General features: G+C 48.1%; 10 protein-coding genes across 10 annotated transcripts; 5 read left to right on the top strand and 5 right to left on the bottom strand.

Annotated features, from left to right (window-relative positions):
• Positions 1 to 322: 322 nt before the first annotated feature.
• On the bottom strand, positions 323 to 2,228 carry N7516_008180 (uncharacterized protein; the record flags this gene model as incomplete). Its single annotated transcript, XM_057220899.1, has 4 exons — positions 323 to 1,262; positions 1,347 to 1,808; positions 1,874 to 2,025; positions 2,097 to 2,228. 4 exons carry the CDS (start codon positions 2,226 to 2,228, stop codon positions 323 to 325), a joined length of 1,686 nt encoding a protein of 561 aa, XP_057071171.1.
• An 805-nt stretch (positions 2,229 to 3,033) lies between these two features.
• N7516_008179 (uncharacterized protein) lies at positions 3,034 to 4,477 on the bottom strand (the record flags this gene model as incomplete). Its single annotated transcript, XM_057220898.1, has 3 exons — positions 3,034 to 3,050; positions 4,003 to 4,270; positions 4,325 to 4,477. The coding sequence occupies 3 exons, from the start codon at positions 4,475 to 4,477 to the stop codon at positions 3,034 to 3,036; spliced, it is 438 nt and encodes a 145-aa protein (XP_057071170.1).
• A 165-nt stretch (positions 4,478 to 4,642) lies between these two features.
• On the bottom strand, positions 4,643 to 5,535 carry N7516_008178 (uncharacterized protein; the record flags this gene model as incomplete). The annotated part of the gene is made up of 3 exons (XM_057220897.1): positions 4,643 to 4,746; positions 4,814 to 4,933; positions 5,523 to 5,535. Coding segments are annotated over 3 exons (237 nt in total), but the record flags the coding sequence as incomplete, so codon positions are not given.
• Positions 5,536 to 5,589: 54 nt separating this feature from the next.
• Positions 5,590 to 7,180, bottom strand: N7516_008177 (uncharacterized protein; the record flags this gene model as incomplete). Its single annotated transcript, XM_057220896.1, has 2 exons — positions 5,590 to 6,024; positions 6,092 to 7,180. The coding sequence occupies 2 exons, from the start codon at positions 7,178 to 7,180 to the stop codon at positions 5,590 to 5,592; spliced, it is 1,524 nt and encodes a 507-aa protein (XP_057071168.1).
• Positions 7,181 to 7,701: 521 nt separating this feature from the next.
• N7516_008176 (WD40 repeat domain-containing protein) lies at positions 7,702 to 9,424 on the top strand (the record flags this gene model as incomplete). The annotated part of the gene is made up of 4 exons (XM_057220895.1): positions 7,702 to 8,041; positions 8,116 to 8,137; positions 8,233 to 8,728; positions 8,783 to 9,424. 4 exons carry the CDS (start codon positions 7,702 to 7,704, stop codon positions 9,422 to 9,424), a joined length of 1,500 nt encoding a protein of 499 aa, XP_057071167.1.
• Positions 9,425 to 10,073: 649 nt separating this feature from the next.
• N7516_008175 (dynein light chain Tctex-type family protein) lies at positions 10,074 to 10,746 on the bottom strand (the record flags this gene model as incomplete). Its single annotated transcript, XM_057220894.1, has 4 exons — positions 10,074 to 10,361; positions 10,435 to 10,509; positions 10,568 to 10,606; positions 10,720 to 10,746. 4 exons carry the CDS (start codon positions 10,744 to 10,746, stop codon positions 10,074 to 10,076), a joined length of 429 nt encoding a protein of 142 aa, XP_057071166.1.
• A 623-nt stretch (positions 10,747 to 11,369) lies between these two features.
• N7516_008174 (uncharacterized protein) lies at positions 11,370 to 11,761 on the top strand (the record flags this gene model as incomplete). Its single annotated transcript, XM_057220893.1, has 2 exons — positions 11,370 to 11,380; positions 11,554 to 11,761. 2 exons carry the CDS (start codon positions 11,370 to 11,372, stop codon positions 11,759 to 11,761), a joined length of 219 nt encoding a protein of 72 aa, XP_057071165.1.
• Positions 11,762 to 13,298: 1,537 nt separating this feature from the next.
• On the top strand, positions 13,299 to 13,967 carry N7516_008173 (uncharacterized protein; the record flags this gene model as incomplete). Its single annotated transcript, XM_057220892.1, has 1 exon — positions 13,299 to 13,967. The coding sequence occupies one exon, from the start codon at positions 13,299 to 13,301 to the stop codon at positions 13,965 to 13,967; it is 669 nt and encodes a 222-aa protein (XP_057071164.1).
• A 425-nt stretch (positions 13,968 to 14,392) lies between these two features.
• N7516_008172 (uncharacterized protein) lies at positions 14,393 to 15,284 on the top strand (the record flags this gene model as incomplete). Its single annotated transcript, XM_057220891.1, has 2 exons — positions 14,393 to 15,001; positions 15,054 to 15,284. 2 exons carry the CDS (start codon positions 14,393 to 14,395, stop codon positions 15,282 to 15,284), a joined length of 840 nt encoding a protein of 279 aa, XP_057071163.1.
• A 974-nt stretch (positions 15,285 to 16,258) lies between these two features.
• Positions 16,259 to 17,631, top strand: N7516_008171 (MCT family MFS transporter; the record flags this gene model as incomplete). Its single annotated transcript, XM_057220890.1, has 2 exons — positions 16,259 to 16,655; positions 16,703 to 17,631. 2 exons carry the CDS (start codon positions 16,259 to 16,261, stop codon positions 17,629 to 17,631), a joined length of 1,326 nt encoding a protein of 441 aa, XP_057071162.1.
• Positions 17,632 to 17,634: the final 3 nt, after the last annotated feature.

Below are 17,634 nucleotides of genomic sequence, written 5' to 3'. Positions count from 1 at the left end.
TTATTATGGTATCCCCACAGTAAAAAACACACATAGTGCTCCATGATCTGATAATGATGTCTCCATTAAATCAGATTAACATGATCTATATAGGGCTACCTAGGTAATTGCTAGGGTTATCCCAAATTCAACGTGCATTTTTACTATATAATCCAGAAATAAAGTGTGTTATTTATGATGGTATCACCATAGTAAAAACCACAGGTGTTTACCTAAAAATATAAATCTTGACATCTATCAGCCAAAATGAAGCCAACAAGTAGAACAAAACATTCAACCATGCAACGCAGCACAAAATAACACCCACCAGAAGTAGACAACCTCACGCAATTCCCTCTGAAGTAGGCTCCGAATCCCCCTTCCCAGATCGATCAACTTCAACCTTCTCCTCAGGCTCCCACATAGCCTCCCTCATAAACGTACTCCTCTCCCGAATCTGCGGTCCCTTCAAAACCAAAACAACAGGAACAATCGACAAAGCAACCCCGATAAACCCAAGCAAAGTCCCCGCCCATCCAAATCCAAGATTCCCAAACAACTGCGGCGAAGCAAGCGGCAGAAACGCTCCAAAAGCATTCCTGCCAAGCGAAGCAGCAGACAAGGCAGACGCCGCATACCGCTCATAAGCGTCAGTCAGATAATTAACAACAGCCATATAGATCGAATAAATTCCAATTCCCGCAGCCGTGATACCAATAGTCGGCACAATCCAATGGACATCAGGCTGACTAGCCCATCCATACCAGAACAGACCCGCCGCAAAGAGCAGACTACCAGGAATGGATGTGTACAGTCTTGCCTCGGGAACAGGTTTACCGGGTTTCTCGTTGTTGCGTCGTTCAGAGCGAAGATACAACCAGTCCTGTAGTGGGTTGATGACCGTTCCGATGATTGCACCTACTGAGATGGCGAGCTGGACTAGGCCGGTTGCTAGCGAGCCCCAGCCGTAGTTTGTGGAGTAGGTTTGGACGACGCTGGAGAAGAAGAGGTAGAGAATTCCCCAGGCGAAACTGATCCACAAAGTGAAGAAGATTACGACGGGCTCGGTGAGGAGCATGTTTGTCGGGCGTTGGAAGGAGATCTTCAGTAGGCGCAGCTTGCTGGGTGCGTCGATTTCGGAGGCTGCGTAGACTGGGCGGTTGGTTTCCTTGCGGATTTTGCGTGCGCGCTTCTTGAGGATCACGTCTGGCCGGGTTTCGGTGAGGATTAGCCAGAATACTGGGATCAGGGCTGCGTTGTAGATGATTTGGATGTAGAAGATCCTATAGAGAGGTGATTAGTATAATGTGTTCTTGGATCTTTGGATCATCTATTATGAATATTGGGAAGAGAGGGATTGTGCTTACCAACGCCACGGCTCCGATCTCTGAATCTGCACGATGGCAGATCCAATAAACGGACCAAGTGCAATGCCAACAACACTCGTAAACCCGAAGATAGACATGGGCAGACTGCGAGCATGGTCACCGAGCCACACATCGGAGATACTTCCACCGACGATATTAATCGAGACGGAAGAAGCACCACCACCGAAGAACCGAGTCACGACGAGTGTCGCGAAGTTCTTTGCAAATGCAGACGGGAAGAGCGAGATAACAAGAATCACATATGCCACGAAGTATCCAGGCATACGACCGGAGGCTTCAGTCAGAGGGACGAAGATCAATGGCCAGAAGGCCGCGCCCATGTTCCAGGAGGTGGTGGCCCAGTACAGGTTTGGGAAGGGAGAGTTCTGGACATTGAATTGCTTCTCCATCCAGTCATTGCCGGAACCGTATGTTCCTGCGGGGAGACCGGTCAGGATGGAGCTGATTGGGTTGTTAGTTTTATGGTTTTAAGGTTATGTGTAGTGTACTGGGAAGGGATTTCTTACATGAAGCATACGGTGATAGTTAGCAGCCATTTGTATCGGATGCTCCAATTGAAGGGATTCTCGGGGTCGTCGGGTCCGTCCCAGGTATGGATTTCGATATCTTTGTATGCAGGAATTTCCCCCGGACATCTTGGTTGAATATTCTCCCAATTCTGTGAGGGGTATTAGTATTTTGTCGTGTTCTGCGCTGATGAAAAACATAGAGGATTGGGTATGGTGATACTAACTTAGCCATCAAACCGGACTTCTTCTCTTGTTGCACAGCAACAGGTTTCTCAACTGGCGAGGGAGTCTCAGCAATAGGCTCTTCGATCTGGTAGACCGAATTACCACGAATCTCATCTTGATCCGCCATGACGAGCAAACAGCTATATCTTCCCTTTCCTCAACGGGTTGAAATATCAAGCCTGTCAAAAGAAAAGAAACAAAAAAAAGTCCACATCCACAGTCGGAACAAATCGGTGATAGACACCCTTACATAATTAACATAGAACCTTGGAACCCCTTGCCCTGGTGGAAGATGTCTAAATCCGAACCGAGTAAACCGGTATGCCGAAAGCCATAATCCGGCATCCACACCGGGTACCCGGTTGAAATGGCGCACGTTGGTTGGCGCCCACTTGTATCCACTCTGAGTCTAAACCCACTTGATGTGATTTTATTAAGCTTTCTCTTTTTTTTCTTTCTTTCTCACGCCGCTGACATATTGCTAGTTCCAGTTTTATGTCCTTCTTTAAACGAACCACATTTGGCCATGCTCTGTGCCTTGTTTTGGTATGTCCGAGGTTCCTCCACTGGTCTCTTCAAATTCTGCAGCCTGGTGTCGTGTCATGTTTGAGATTGCTTGGTTTGCTTGGTTCAGATCGGATGCCCATTGTGCCGATTGTGCCGATTGAAGTGAGGGACACCCATGGATGTTGTACGTTTTGGTTTTATGGTTTCATAACACAATCATAGGCCGGAAGATATTAAGCTTGTCATTGTTCAAAGCTTATACTACCAACCGTGTTACAACATACATAGTAGTGTTCAGTAGTGTTCCGAGATTCCAGTGGACTCTATGAATGCAAAATTGCAAGGCATATATAAAAAAGGAAGATCTGTCCAGACAACCCGTTTATACACTAGAAATATTCGAACTAACTACAGCAACACAAAAATCAGATGCAATTCACACCTAGCTGTGACGTAGATTGATTACAGGGTTGTAGAAAGCTAGGAAAGCAAAAAGATTGACCGACGCAGGGATCGAACCTGCAATCTCTTGATTCGTAGTCAAGCGCCTTGCCATTGGGCCAGCCGGCCATGCTGATGTGATGTTTTCGTCCCAAATTTGCATCATAAGCGGAAGCAGACTTTTCTAGGGCTATGACCCACTTATTTCCGCATCGGGAATTTTGTGCATTAATGATCATGAAGACTTTATGCAACGCCGTGGTCTTACTACATACTATATAAATTTAATTTGATCAAAATTCAATCGGACATTGTAATAATGTCCTTGGAATTCGTACTGGTAATATAGGAAGCATCCACGGTAAGTGACTTACATGTATACGACTAATCTAACTAACTAGCTATCATGTGGTACATCATTTTGAGAAGAAAGTACCTACATACCAGATAACCTCTGCCACTTCTTGGCGTTCCCTTTCCGTTTTTGTGATCAGACCTTGCCGCTTTTTGCTCACTGAGTACAACTGAGCACGCCCCTGAGCGCCCTGATCCGCTCACTGAGCATTACATAAGCGCTCTGACCTGCTCACTGAGCATGCTCTGATCGTCACCTGAGCGCTCTGATCCGCTCACTGAGCATTATCTGAGCGCCCTGATTCGCTCACTGAGTCTGAGCTGAGCCTAGGGGTGAGCGGCCTGAGTAAGCTACATCAATAAAATGCAACACGCTAGTCCCATCACGTGCAACCCTCCTCTTTTAGATGGCCCCCATCGTCCCATCAAAAAAGGCCTGGCAATCTTAACAAACACACTCATTTTACCACTTGCTCGATATAGTAAGATCTTGGTATCAAGTCACTTGCCCTGTTCCTTCGTTCGACACAACCAATGGAACGCAATATCCATTTTGGTGTGCTGCTGGTATGTTCGGACCGGACGGAAAGCAAACATACCATTGTCCCAGTAGTTATGTTCTTGACTTCCCAGCGTGATCAGATTCTTGACCTGTTCCGTGTTTAACCGATTCGGTTGATCGGAGCCACAGAGTAGCTCCGCGATCCACTTATCGGCTAGATCCTGACCCCAGAAGAGTTGAAGCCATCGCCAGGTATTATCACGTGCGCTGAAACCGTTCAGCTTGAAGGGTACGATATGGGCACACTGCAGTCTAGGCTGATCGCGTTTGGTGAGGATACATCTGTCGTTATCCCGTTCTAGACACTGAAGGGTAAAGAAGTCAGTATTATTTGGTCCCTCGATTCTCTAAGGGCGCACCTTTTTCTTCATGGTATCGTCTCGCTTTTGCCGGTCGGGCTGAACTGAAGACGGAGCCTCCATATGGGAGGAGATTGGGTAGTTACCCCGTGAAGCACGTGGTAGGTTCGTCGAACGGTCGCGGAGACCTGGTTGGGCCTTTTCGGGGGACATAGAGCGAGATCTACTCGTAGGGCTTGGGATGGCCTGAGGCAATCTGGATGCGGAGGAAGCTTTGCCTTTTGAGGATGACTTATTGACTTGTTTCCCGCCTGCCACTATATAATATAACCGTGGTCAGCTTATCATCGTGGAGGCATAATATACGATATACTTACCGATCCCAGGAACATCATTTGCGTGGATAATATGACCGAAGACTTTTCTCCTATGCCGCCCCGTGATAGATGAACTCCATGCCTTCCAATTTGCGTCATCGTGCTCTGGTGCGTTATAATTTGAGAGGGAGACGAGATCGGAAGATCGTGCACCTCAAAAAGTAGGGCTTACGGTGAGAAATGATGGCCATCAAAAAGTAGTTCGCAAATAAACAGAATTGTGGGGCAAAGGGCTTCTTTGGGTATGGACTGAGCGTGGACTGAGTGCTCAATAGATGGCTCTGATCAGTCTCTGAGTAACCAGTGAGTGATAAGTGAGCGATCAGTGAGCAGCCAATCAGAGTAACTGAGTGCTCAGTGAGCGATCAGTGAGCAGCCAATCAGAGTAACTGAGTGCTCAGTGAGTGCTCAGTGAGCACTCAGTGATCGTTCATTGGGCCTCACTGATTTATCACGTGATGGCTCTGAGCCGCTCACTGAGCCTGAGCCCGGACTGAAATTTACTCAGAGAGCCTGACTCTGAGCGCCCTCATAAAAGCGGCGGCAGCTAAGATAGGAAAGCCCCACCCGGCAGAGGAAATATGGTACGTACAGCTACCTAGGTACGTTGTAACCGAATATAAAATGCTTGGCACCCAAGTTGTATTGGTCTGGCGAAAATTCCCCTGCAGTTTCCTTCGCATGCAATGCTTCCGGTATTGCCCGCTCTATCTCTGTCTCATCCTAAAATAAATTCGCAAGAGGACAATTCTAAAGTCAAGGAGGGAAGCATACATGGATAGAAGAAGACGTATGAGTAGCCTAGGGGATCCATACTGGCGTTTGGACCTGACTACGTATGTTTGTGTCCAATATTAACCCTTGAAACTGATGTTAAAGACCTATTTGAGTCATAGTACACAGATGAAGAAGACATTGATTTGATAAACCTGTTGATACTCCTAGTATTTACTGGCCCTTCAGCTCGCGAAGCTCGATCTTGGTTTTATGCAGATCCATCATTAGCACATTGTACTTATTCCCAAGAGCAGCGAACTCATCCCTTTGCTGCTGGGCCGATTCCTTAAGCTTCTGCAGGTCCCGAGCTTGCTTGGCGTTAGTGCGGCGCAGACTCATGTTCTGTGCTTCTAGAGTTTGGATGGTCGTCTTTCCTGTCTTAGGGTCGATGGTAGTTGCCTTTTTTAAACTGCGGTGGTAGAGGTCGCGTTCTTTTACGAGACTTTGAATGCGTGATCGTGCCTTCTCTAGCTCCCGGGAATGTGATACAGAGTCAGGAAGAGGATTAACTGTCGCAATCGGAGGGAATGGAGAAACATGTTGGGCATAGCCCTTCGGGTTGGCCAACGCTCGCGGAAGGTTCACGGTGCGAGGAATGGCCTTTGCCTGTTGAACGCCGTACAGTTAGCACATTTTCCCATTGTACATGAGTTAAGCGCCAATGGTGACTTACAGTGACATTTGTGGCGGCGTTCGAAGGTGCAATTGTAGCCACAGGAGCCTGGAAAGCGGACGGAGCCGACGGAACGGCGGCGTTCGAAGGTGCAATTGTAGCCACAGGAGCCTGGAAAGCGGACGGAGTCGACTGAACGGCGGCGTTCGAAGGTGCAATTGTAGCCACAGGAGCGTGGAAAGGGGACGGAGCCGACGGAACGGCGGCGTTCGAAGGTGCAATTGTAGCCACAGGAGCGTGGAAAGGGGACGGAGCCGACGGAACGGCGGCGTTCGAAGGTGCAATTGTAGCCACAGGAGCCTGGAAAGCGGACGGAGTCGACGGAACGGCGGCGTTCGAAGGTGCCATTGTAGCTATAGGAGTCTGGAAAGCGGACGGAGTCGACGGAATGGCGGCGTTCGAAGGTGCCATTGTAGCCATAGGAGCCTGGAAAGCGGACGGAGTCGACGGAATGGCGGCGTTCGAAGGTGCCATTGTAGCCATAGGAGCGTGGCATGGGGACGGAGTCGGCGGAGTGGCGCGACGAGTCGCAACGATCCCAACAGACGAGGCCCCAGCAGACGAGGTCTTAGTAGACAATGAACCAGGAGATTCAAACAGAGAATTGGGCGAGTCCATAGACTGCGGGGTTTGCCCGACAGCCTCTTCTTGAATGGACTGAGGAGTAGAGGGTTGCACGCCAGCATTGGCCAAATTGGCGTGGGCGATGAGGTTTTCCCACTTTCGGACCTTGTCGGCATCAGTGTCCTCTGGGGTGTATGGAATCCCAATTGAGGGGTCATAGGGTACCTGGCTGTATGGTGCATGCGCGGGGAGATTGTGGGTCACTGGCTGGGCAGAGTAGTTGGTAGGTGTGGTTGAAATCAGCTGGTCAAAACTAAACTCCTCGTCGAGTCCATTGACAGGAAGGCTGGCAAGGCACTCGTCAAAGGTTTTGAGGAGCTCAGGGGGTATTTCATGGTGGTTGAAGCCATTGGAAGCATTGAAAGGGGTGTCGGTGCCGAGACCAATGCCATTGAGAAAGGCCTGGGAGTCGAAAGTAGGCTGGTCAAACCCAAAGGTAGGGTTGCTGGGATCAATTGGAGCCATGTTGATTAAGAATTGTTATTATGTTTGGAAGATATCAAGAAAGGTTGAGAAGACAAGAAGATGTTGTAGAAAGGAAGAAGAGATGAAAGCAGGAAGGATGGTTATAACCGTCGAGGAAGGAACTAGGGTTGATGGACTGGAACAAAGGGAACAGATGAGAACAAAGAAAGGACATTTCTATTGTATTGAACCAACCAATGGGGATCAATAGGGATGAATAGGAATCAATAGAGACGACACATGATGTACTTGATCGACTACATGGGGATGTTTTTTTTTCTGCCGGCTAATCATTTATTTTGCCAAAAGTTTAACTTTATTTTTGCCAATCATACGTCAGTATCCCGGGGTGGAGATCTCCTATTGTTTATACCGCCTAATGTACGGAGTAGTTGAGGCTTGATATGAGCAAAAGTTTGATAGTACGACAAATCGACTCAAAATCCAGTTCAAATAAAATGTAGAAATAGAAAGAAAATAACTCAATCGAGCTATCACTTTATGAACACAAATATGAAACAATGTCATTAGACAAACAACAACCCACAAATGTTGTTCCTGTTTACATGCTTGACCGCCTCCCATTTAGGTACGGATCGTCTTATCTTCCCACCGCCCAGGTCTTATCGATATACTGTGACACCGCTCTATTCACGTGGGCCTACACTCACGTGATTGACATGGCAGAAAACGGGACTCCATCCGACGTTCGGCCTAGGCCGTCTCGCCTTGACAGCTCCCCTAACGCCTCAAGGGACTCCAGTGGTACCCAGAACGAGGATATCACCAAGACCAGTTATTTCTCCCACTATACCCCACTGGCCTTAGCTCTGGCAAATATGAGTGTCATTCTATGCACCGGTACGTGGAACATCGCAAGGAGCTCCCCGCATTCTTCTAGGCATTGGGCTAATTACCTTGGTTGCATATTTTAGCGGGGTACGACCATACCATTCGGTAAGTTGAGGCTCAACTAGCCGCGCGGAGCATTTATGCAGCCCCCGCAGCGTGGCAATTTGTACCAGGACTCTTGCTGACTATATCGCTGCTAGCTTTTGGGAAGCGCTCTCGGGTATCTGTTCGCGTACAATCCAACATCCAGACTCTCAAGTCAATCGTCTTTGCATCACCCCGGATAAGAGGTTCCTGGCTGCCGCGGGCCACAATAATGTCAAGCTCTTTGATATCAAGTCAACCAATCCCAATCCCGTGATTACCTTTGAAGGTCACACGAACAATATCACCGGCGTGGCATTCCACTGCGAGGGAAAATGGATGGTCACTAGCTCTGAGGATGGAACCGTGAAGGTTTGGGATACCCGTACAGGTAGCTTGCAGCGGAATTACATTCACCGGGCTGCGGTCAATGATGTTGTCATTCATCCCAACCAGGGCGAGCTCATCAGTGGTGACCACGCCGGTATGGTCCGTGTCTGGGACTTGGGCGAAAGCGTCTGTACACATCAATTGATTCCGGAGGAGGACACTGCGGTTCTCAGTGTCAGCGTTGCCAGTGATGGATCGTTGCTTTGCGCTGGAAATAAGAAGGTACGTCATTTCGATCCACGAACCATTTTATGACCCTTTACTGATTCTCAACAGGGCAATGTCTACTTGTGGCGCATGGTCCAAACCGACGAAACCACCCGCATCATCCCCGTCTGTACCTTCCAAGCTCATAAGGACTATCTCACTCGTGTGCTTCTCTCTCCTGATGTCAAGCACCTTGCAACCTGCTCTGCGGACCATACTGCCAAGGTTTGGAACCTCGACGCCGAATTTCCGCCTGCCAAACTGGCATTGAAGCAATGGAAGGAGAAAGAGGCATTGAACCCTCCAGTTGAAACACCAGTCGAAGCTCCGATAACCCCTGTCGAGGTCCCCGCCCAGTCTCGAGATTTACTCCGCATTTTCGACGCACCCGTTCAAGACCGTGATCTCCTCCGTATTACCGACAACCCTCCTCGCCAAGAGACACCACAACAGACATTTACCTCATCCCCAGATGGGCCTCCTATGGACCCAGTCAACCACACACTGTTCCTGGAGACCACCCTCGCCAATCACCAGCGCTGGGTCTGGGACTGCGCCTTCTCTGCAGATAGTGCATACCTCGTGACTGTGTCTAGTGATCACTACGCTCGTCTGTGGGAGCTCGGCACTGGCAATATAATCCGCCAGTACAGCGGTCACCATCGCGGTGCCGTTTGTGTTGCTTTGAACGACTATTCAGAGCCTCGCTAGGGGCAAGATGCCAGGCTGAGTTTCCTCGGCTAACCGGCGTTTTGCTTTCATGAGTTGATGGGTCTGTATTGGCGTTGATCTTATTCTAGGTAATCTATACATGGCATGGCGCAAGTAATGACGGTGTTTTCCAGTTTCCCCTGGTTATGTGGCGTATTTCGGTTGGTCAATGGAGACCTTTATTCTTGAATTATTTTGCAGATTTTTACTTGTCCCCATTTCCATCCCACAGAGGATACTGCATAGTGTCGAGATACCACAATATAAAATCTATATTCCAAGTTCTCTTTCTCTACACTACGCAATGTTCTCATGGTAACATGTCTAATATGAATTTACAAGGCTATTCAATTTCTCGAACAACGCAGGCAAGTGTCCATAAACTAGAAGAAAACATAAACACCACGCTCAGACCGAATTCAAATCAAATCACAGGAAGAAAAAAAAAGAAGATCTGAAAATACCCAGAAGACTAAAACAAATGTTCAAGTACATGAAAAAGAAAAGATGAAGCTCGTGACACAAATCCGCAAATCCGCAAATCCGATAAAAACCACAGACCAAGCCACTACCTCCGCTTATGGGACTTTATGCCATCCATGGACGTGTTCATCATAGAACAAGCTAGCTAACAAACCAACCTCGTCTCTTATACGACGACGGAAAACCACGTCACACAAACAACAACATCGATCCCCCGCTCCTCAGCACCGGTGTACTTGAAAGTCCACATGCCGTCGCGGTTGACATCCCAGAAGGCTCCGGAGGCGGAGTGCATACCACGCTTACCGGCATTGCTGAGTGCACCATCTGCAGCGACGGAGGGGTCAATCACGCCCTGCTGCACGATTGTGCTGTTCACAGTGAAGCGGTAGGGAGGGGGCTTGGAGGCATCCGTGGGTGCGGTGGCGGTGATCAGGGCCTTAAGGACGGTATTCTGTGTGGGTGATTGTTAGTAACGGTGTCGTCACACATAGTAGGGTGGTGGTGGTAGTAGTGGTGGTGCTTACGATAATCTGGGAGTTCCAGTCTCCGACCTTGTCGTGCTCGTAGGTTTCGCTGGTCTTGAGGGCATCCTCACAGGCCTGGGGTGAATTGTTAGCGTGGGGTTAATTGCACCGGATATTTTGGAAGCGGGCGTACCTCGGTGGTGATCTTCTTGAGATCCTCAATGGGAATGGGCTGGATCATTGTTAGGATGATTTATGATAATGCATTGCTAGTATGGGATGTTTCGTGGCATAATTCCGCATTGGTATAGTGCAGCCGCGTGGTGTCACTTGCGATCAACATACCGATGAAGAGGCGCCTTCGGCAGACATTGTGAATAAATTGAACGTGCTAGTTTTAGGAGGGTTCAAAGAAGCTATATAGAGAATTTGGTTAGTATACGAGCAGATTGACTCAAAACTTTAACGCGTGTAGAACTCCATTGGGCTGACATCATGTCCCAAATACCACGGGGTATGCGCGCGACCCGGAGCAATGCGGGGAGATAGGGCGCAATTGGTGGCGAATTTTGGCGCGGAGAGCCTCTTCCAACCAGGGAAAAGGTATTCACATACCTTTATTGGATCTGGATAGCAGATAGGATTATGATTGTGGGATGCTTGTAGGACTCTCCTTGCAATCTACGTGGATTGTTTGAATGTTTGCCAATCATTGGGGCGCTTGGCCCAAAGGGGTTTGGCGCGAGCTTGATTCTGCCATGGCGGTGTAGGAGTATGATAAGTATGATATTGAACTTCAGTTGTATTTCAATCTGAGAAAGGCGCAGCAAATGGCGTTAGGGGTATGGATCCAGAAAGGAAGCGATCTTACTTCCAAAGGCAAAGCCGAGGTCGATGCAAGAGGACTGTCAAGGTACGGAAGTCACATAAAGCAAACAAAAGGGGTAAGCAGCCACACAAAGGGCCATCATCATGCACTGTTTTATCCTCGCACTATGCCTCGAATGTATGAGTGCATCTGCTAGGCATCATGTGATGCAGATTTGGGTAGACCAAGCCGCTGCAGTTGGTCATTTCATAGGCGTCCAAACACCCTGACCACAACGTGGTGCTCTGTAGTTGGATATACTCGACTTAGCTCACCCTGGTGAAGCCCATATGTTCTTCTGCCAAGCCTAGGGTCCAAATAGAAAAGGATGTCGAGCTGGAGGAAGCGAAAAGACAACAGAAGCAAGCCAGACGCGAGCTGGAAAGGCTCGAGCGGAAGAAGGAGGAGATGAAGGCCGAACAAGACAGAAAGGCTGAACAGGAGAGAAAGGCAATGGCTTTTAAAGCTCGCAATCAGACTAAAAGCTCGCCATCGAAAGTGGCAGATTCCTCTCCCTAGTCGGTAACAATAAGGGGAAACATTTGTGCCCTTAGTGGCTCAAAATCATACTGGACGTACGTTGATCTTCGATAATCTAACATTTTGGAAGGCTGAATAGTACCATTTAGGTCCTCGAGTTTTGGTTGGCCTAAATCGAAACCTCTGTCTGAATGGATTGGCGCAGTGAATTGCTCGTTACGGAAAATGAACTTGGTGTGATACATCCGTTGAATATTTGAAGATCTCAGACTAACATTGATCCTAGGAAAATCAGATCTAAATGACCATCCAGGTCTCCAAAAAGAGATTGCCCAATATGGACTTAGCAATCTTGAATTCTGTGTCCTTGGGCCGGGGAGTAACTACTATGCCCGGTGGCTGAATGGTAGATGGTTTAGCAATGCCTATGAAGCCACCAACTCGATTCTACCAAACTGCCCAAATAGTCTGCTGGGTGCAAATGCTTTGGATACGACCAAACCTTCGTTATCTCTTATGATTCAGGGTCAAATATAACTGGCATATGGGGCAACTGGTATCACTTTAGTACTCAGATCTTGCCGGGTTTATTGTCGACAACCCAATAAGTATACTAGTGAGTCTCCGTTAATATCTGGATCACCGTGATCTCAAAAGGTTGACCATAGAATAGGCCATTGCATTTGATCCAAACAGCACGACCGATTATATATTGGTCTACAAAGACGAACAGGATGGGGGTCCTGTAGGGCACGCTGGATTTGCTCGGATGCTGGAAGGAACGAGGTCATCAAGTTTTGGTGGGATGAAGAAATGTAAGACTTCATAATGGTACCTATAGCTTCGTAGATGGCCCCTCAGTTTGTACGTGAGCACCATATTATGCATATCGCGTGTTGGACTGTTGATTGCAGATCGACTCGCTCATGATGAGGAATCGAAATTGATGCGGCAGAAGTATTATTCTTTGTCAAGCTTGTAAGCCTATTGTCGGGTTTTACGCCATGAAGTAATTAACTGAACAAGAACTATTTCCCTTCCAACTTTTTACTTATTCCTATACCTAGCTATACGGGGCCGGTGTGTAGCATGTGAAACTTGCATTTTCAAGTAGGTCTATGGTTAGTATCCTTTTATGTTGAAGCCAGGAAATACCTATGTGGAACAGCGTGTTAATTAGCAATGGTGGCTTCTACTTAACTACATAGGTAAGTTTCTTCTGTTGTCGTTGCTTCGATCCGTCGTACACGGGCCGTGAATAACCATGTCATTAATTACTGGCTCCAATCCAGACTAGTGCTTTGTTTGATTTAGACTTCTTTCACCCTTTGGCAGGTTTTCCCTTTGTCGCTAGGCCGATTGTTCACCCCGGCTTTGTACTCGTTCTTTACTTAGACATTATTTAAACAATGGTGTTAGCTGACCTTCTTTGTCATCACTCTACGATTATCATGTATCTATAAGCCCAAACGCTGAAAAGTATCCTTAAACTGTGTTAAATTCACGAGCTGGTGAGTATTATTCCAGACTATTTCCCCTCCACTGTCTAACCCAGCTCTCCAACTTTTAATTGAAAATGTCTAGGTACTCTCTATGGGAAGAAAAAGGACGAACCCTACGGAGATGGATGGAACACTGTAATCAACCGCGTTGTCCATACCCTCTATCCACATTCGTTGTGACACATGACCACCAGCCTAAGGACTATTCCGTCGCCCACGACACTGTATGGCTGGATTCAACATGGGACACGTGGATCTACCCTCTTGATCTACCGGTTGAGCTTAACAAGATAGAAATTAAGAATCGAGAAGGTCCACCAGTGGGCTGGGAAGGACGGACTGGTCGAGGTGTGGTGTTCCTTGATTGGATCCGCAGATCAAAGCGAAGCACTGCTCCACACATATCGGAATTTACTAAAGCTGCCTATGGGATGGACTTTTCCCTTGAAAGCCTCAAATACGTATTTGTGACTGATATCTCTGAAACTGACACAGTGCAATGTATTCGCGATGAGGTGTATAAATCTGAAGGGTTTCCATACCGTTTCAGTGAACAAGGGGTTTGGGATCCTTGCTCGGGCGAATTTGATGCTCTGCTGGGTACTAGAATGGGCAAGACTGTTGCATCTTTTGTTCTGTGTGCGTGGGGCCAAGGTATAAAGCGAATTGCAAGAATCGTTACTTTTCACGATGGTAAATATCTTCAACGCCTGAACATGCGGTTTGATATTGAAGATATTTGAGGGTAGGTAACTTTACTTATCTTGGCATATAGTATGTCACTTTTTATAGTTCTTATCCATTGTGATAGAGTATTGCTATTGGAAAATTAGACACTAATTTATTTGCCACAGACTGGATACTGAAGCCTCTACACTAGAGGACTCAACCTTCTACATATTGTACGTATGTTGTAGATGTATGTTGTAGATGTATGTTGTATACATCAGTTGGATAATCTGCATGCCGTTATAGGCATATCCGAGGATGATCCGATTAGTAAGACGTCAACTGTCTGGCTCCACGTGGGCCCACGTGGGCCCAGTTTAGTGAATTATGTAAACACCCACACCAACCTTGGAACCTTGGTTGACCTCAGGGGTTCCCAGAGTTGGCATCCCACCTTGTACATAGTTAAGGGAGTCAAGATTCAAATATCATGTTCACAATGATCCCCCGTCGGGTACTGAAGCCATATGCGGCTGAATTTCTCGGTACAGCTCTACTGATCGTCATTGGCGATGGAGTTGTCGCCCAATGCCTGCTGTCCGATTACAACTACGGCACCTGGTTGTCCATCAACCTCGCCTGGGCCTCAGCCGTGGCCCTGTCAGGCTATTTGTCTGATCCCAGCCCGACAATTAACCCGGCCGTGACTATTTGTCTTGCTCTTGTGCGTCCATCTGAGGGACAGTGGAAACAAATCCCAGGCAAACTAGCTGCGCAATTCCTGGGCGGGTTTGTCGGTGCTGCGATCGTATACATCAATTACCGTTCGGCTATTAAAGCTTGGGATCCCGAATACACTATTCCCGGCGGATCGATCCTGAGCCCGGTTGGTCACCATTCAGCGGGTATCTTCTCGACTTACCCGGGTGCCTTTTTCGAGTCGAACTGGGAGGCTGTATTTTCTGAGATGCTGGGCGCAGCTGTGTTGATGTTTGGCTGTCTCAGCATCTCCGACCCGGCAAATTCCCATCGATTCCCTGCTCCACAGCTCGCTTCCTTTTTGCTGTTGCTTATGATCGGAGCGGCATTGGGTTGGCAAACTGGCTACGTATGTTCACCTCGTTATCTGATTAGAAATTCGCACTAATAAATATAAACAGGCCATTAACCCAGCTAGAGACTTTGGTCCGAGATTGTTCTCTGCTATCGTCTATGGCCGAGAGGTGTTTACGGCGGCCAACTACTACTTTGTTGTACCGCTCTTCGCCCCTATTGTCGGATGTATTTTGGGCGCGGCAACTTATGACGCGATGCTGTTCGAGGGAGAGGGTTCGCGCGTTGCCGATGCGCTGGACAAAGCCGAAGACCACGGGTCCCTTCGACTGCAGTGATATTGCGGCTTTGAAGACTCAATGGTAGCCCCACTAGCATGGGGTTAGTTATGATTATGATTGTTAGACACGGACTGCGACGCTAAGTGAGAGTAAGAGATAGAATTGGAATTTGAAAAGATTGTTGCGTATTGATCTTTACCGTAGTTTGAAGATGGCATTTGCCCATTGCTCGCCCTGTTGGCACCATTCCGTGCCTCGTCGATATACGTTTTAGTCGCCGTAGGTGTTTGTCTGGATATTATAGTAAGACTGAACTGTGGTATTTTCCTTAGAAGAGAGGAACACAGGCCATTTTAGGAATTCTGCTGGTGTGTCCGTGTCTCGGGGAATTCCTCGAGACTTTAATTGGATAATGGCCAATTTTATAAGGAAAGATTAATGACAAAAACATAAAACATTCAAGATCGGCTGGTGGTGAGCCAACTACTAAATCACCGGCGTGTAGTTTGTGTGCAGTTAATAATAGTTGGGTGTTGCCCAGGTGAGAAGGATGTTCACATACTGGATGTGCCCACCGACGACAATCACACCAAACGAACATATTCCCAAAGCGACAATTTAAGTCCGTGCGATACGAAGCGGGAGATAGTCGGACTCAGAGGCAGATTGAGGCAGATCCCTGATCAACCAGATCCACTTCCCTTTTCGGTAATTAAACTCCGGATTGTGTACTTCCCGATGGGGTAATCTGCTGGAGAGATTCCAGATCTGTTGATATGATGTTTGTTCTTTCTGGTGATTGGTCACCTAAGGCTTTCTTTGGAAGAAGATGGAGTTTGATTAGGGTCATTTTGTCGGTTTGTGGATTAGATTAAGCTTGCTCAGGCAATATATATTTCAGCGCGCCGTCAGTTGTTCTCAGTTTCTTGCACAAGTTGTCCGTGGTACAAACCTCTTCATTGGTATACTCATCACTCTACTCTTCGCTGCTTTCAGTTTCGGCCATCAGCCTGATCATATACCACCTCCTAATGGCCTCCTCCCAGCCGTCTTCCATATTAGGAAAAGACACTGAGTCCGACGGCGTCAACAGCCATATTAAGACAGAGGTAGCAGACGAAGAACCACCAAAGCCCACAGTACCCCCTCTACCACCCAATGGAGGCACAAAAGCATGGCTCCAAGTCCTCGGGGCCTTTTTCCTGAACTTCAACACTTGGGGACTCTTGAACACTTTCGGCACATTCCAGTCTGAATATAGCACCGGCTTGCTAAGGGACTCGTCGCAGTCTTCGATTGCTTGGATTGGATCGCTGCAGGCGTTTCTGATGCTGGTGATTGGAGTTCTATGTGGACGTGCTCTCGATGCTGGGTATTTCCACGTCGATATCACCTTGGGTGTATTTTTGGAGGTGTTCGGCATGATGAGTGAGTTATGCCGCCCATCTATAACGAGAGAAATACTAACCGAACAGTGACTTCGATTTGCAAGAAGTACTGGCAGCTTATCCTGGCCCAAGGCCTGTGTGTCGGCATTGGCGCCGGAATGACATTTATCCCCAGTGTTGCCATCGTGGGCACATATTTCTCGACGCGGCGATCCACTGCACTGGGTCTAGCCGCCACCGGCTCAAGCATCGGAGGCATCATTTACCCTGTCGTGCTGAGACGTCTGATCGTTCAGATTGGACTACCCTGGGCGGTTCGAGTGATGGCGTTCATCATGTTGGGAACGCTTCTCATCTCGGTAGCTGTTATGAGTCCTCGTCTTCCACCTCGCAAATCAGGCCCGCTGATTAACGTCGAGGCGCTCCGGGATCCCGTCTTTGTCATTTGGCTGTTCGCTGCATTCTTCATCTTCATCGGTCTCTATATCCCATTCTTCTACATCGAGCAGTACGGTATCAACCTCGGCATATCGCGGGATCTGTCTTTCTATATGTTGATCATCATGAATGCGGGTTCGGTCCCCGGTCGTGTCATGCCGTCTATCATCGCCGACAAGATCGGTAACCTGTCGGTCATGATCCCATCTGTCCTGCTCACGGGAATATTGATGCTCGCGTGGATCAGCGTGAAATCTCAGTCGGGTCTGATTGCCATTGCGGTTTTTGTTGGCTTGACAAGTGGCTCTATCCAGGCTGTGCTTCCCGCGACTGTCGCCTTCCTCTGTCCTGACTTGTCTAAGCTGGGCACCAACATCGGGATGACCCTCTTTGCATCGGGTCTGGGATTGTTGATCGGTAGCCCTGTGGCGGGTGCCATTCTAGATCACCAGCGAACGTCCGCGGGAGATGTATTCTGGGGTACGTTGACCTTTTCTGGGATCTTCATCCTAGCAGGAGGTGTGTGCTTGATCGTTGCTCGTGTGCTCAAGGTAGGATTCGCTTTGAAAAAAGCTTGACAT

This window comes from Penicillium verrucosum (assembly GCF_028828655.1).
Source record: "Penicillium verrucosum strain IBT 35672 chromosome Unknown utg000003l_segment0_segment0, whole genome shotgun sequence".
Taxonomy (NCBI): Eukaryota; Fungi; Ascomycota; class Eurotiomycetes; order Eurotiales; family Aspergillaceae; genus Penicillium; species Penicillium verrucosum.
This window is presented reverse-complemented; position numbering and strand designations above follow the sequence as displayed.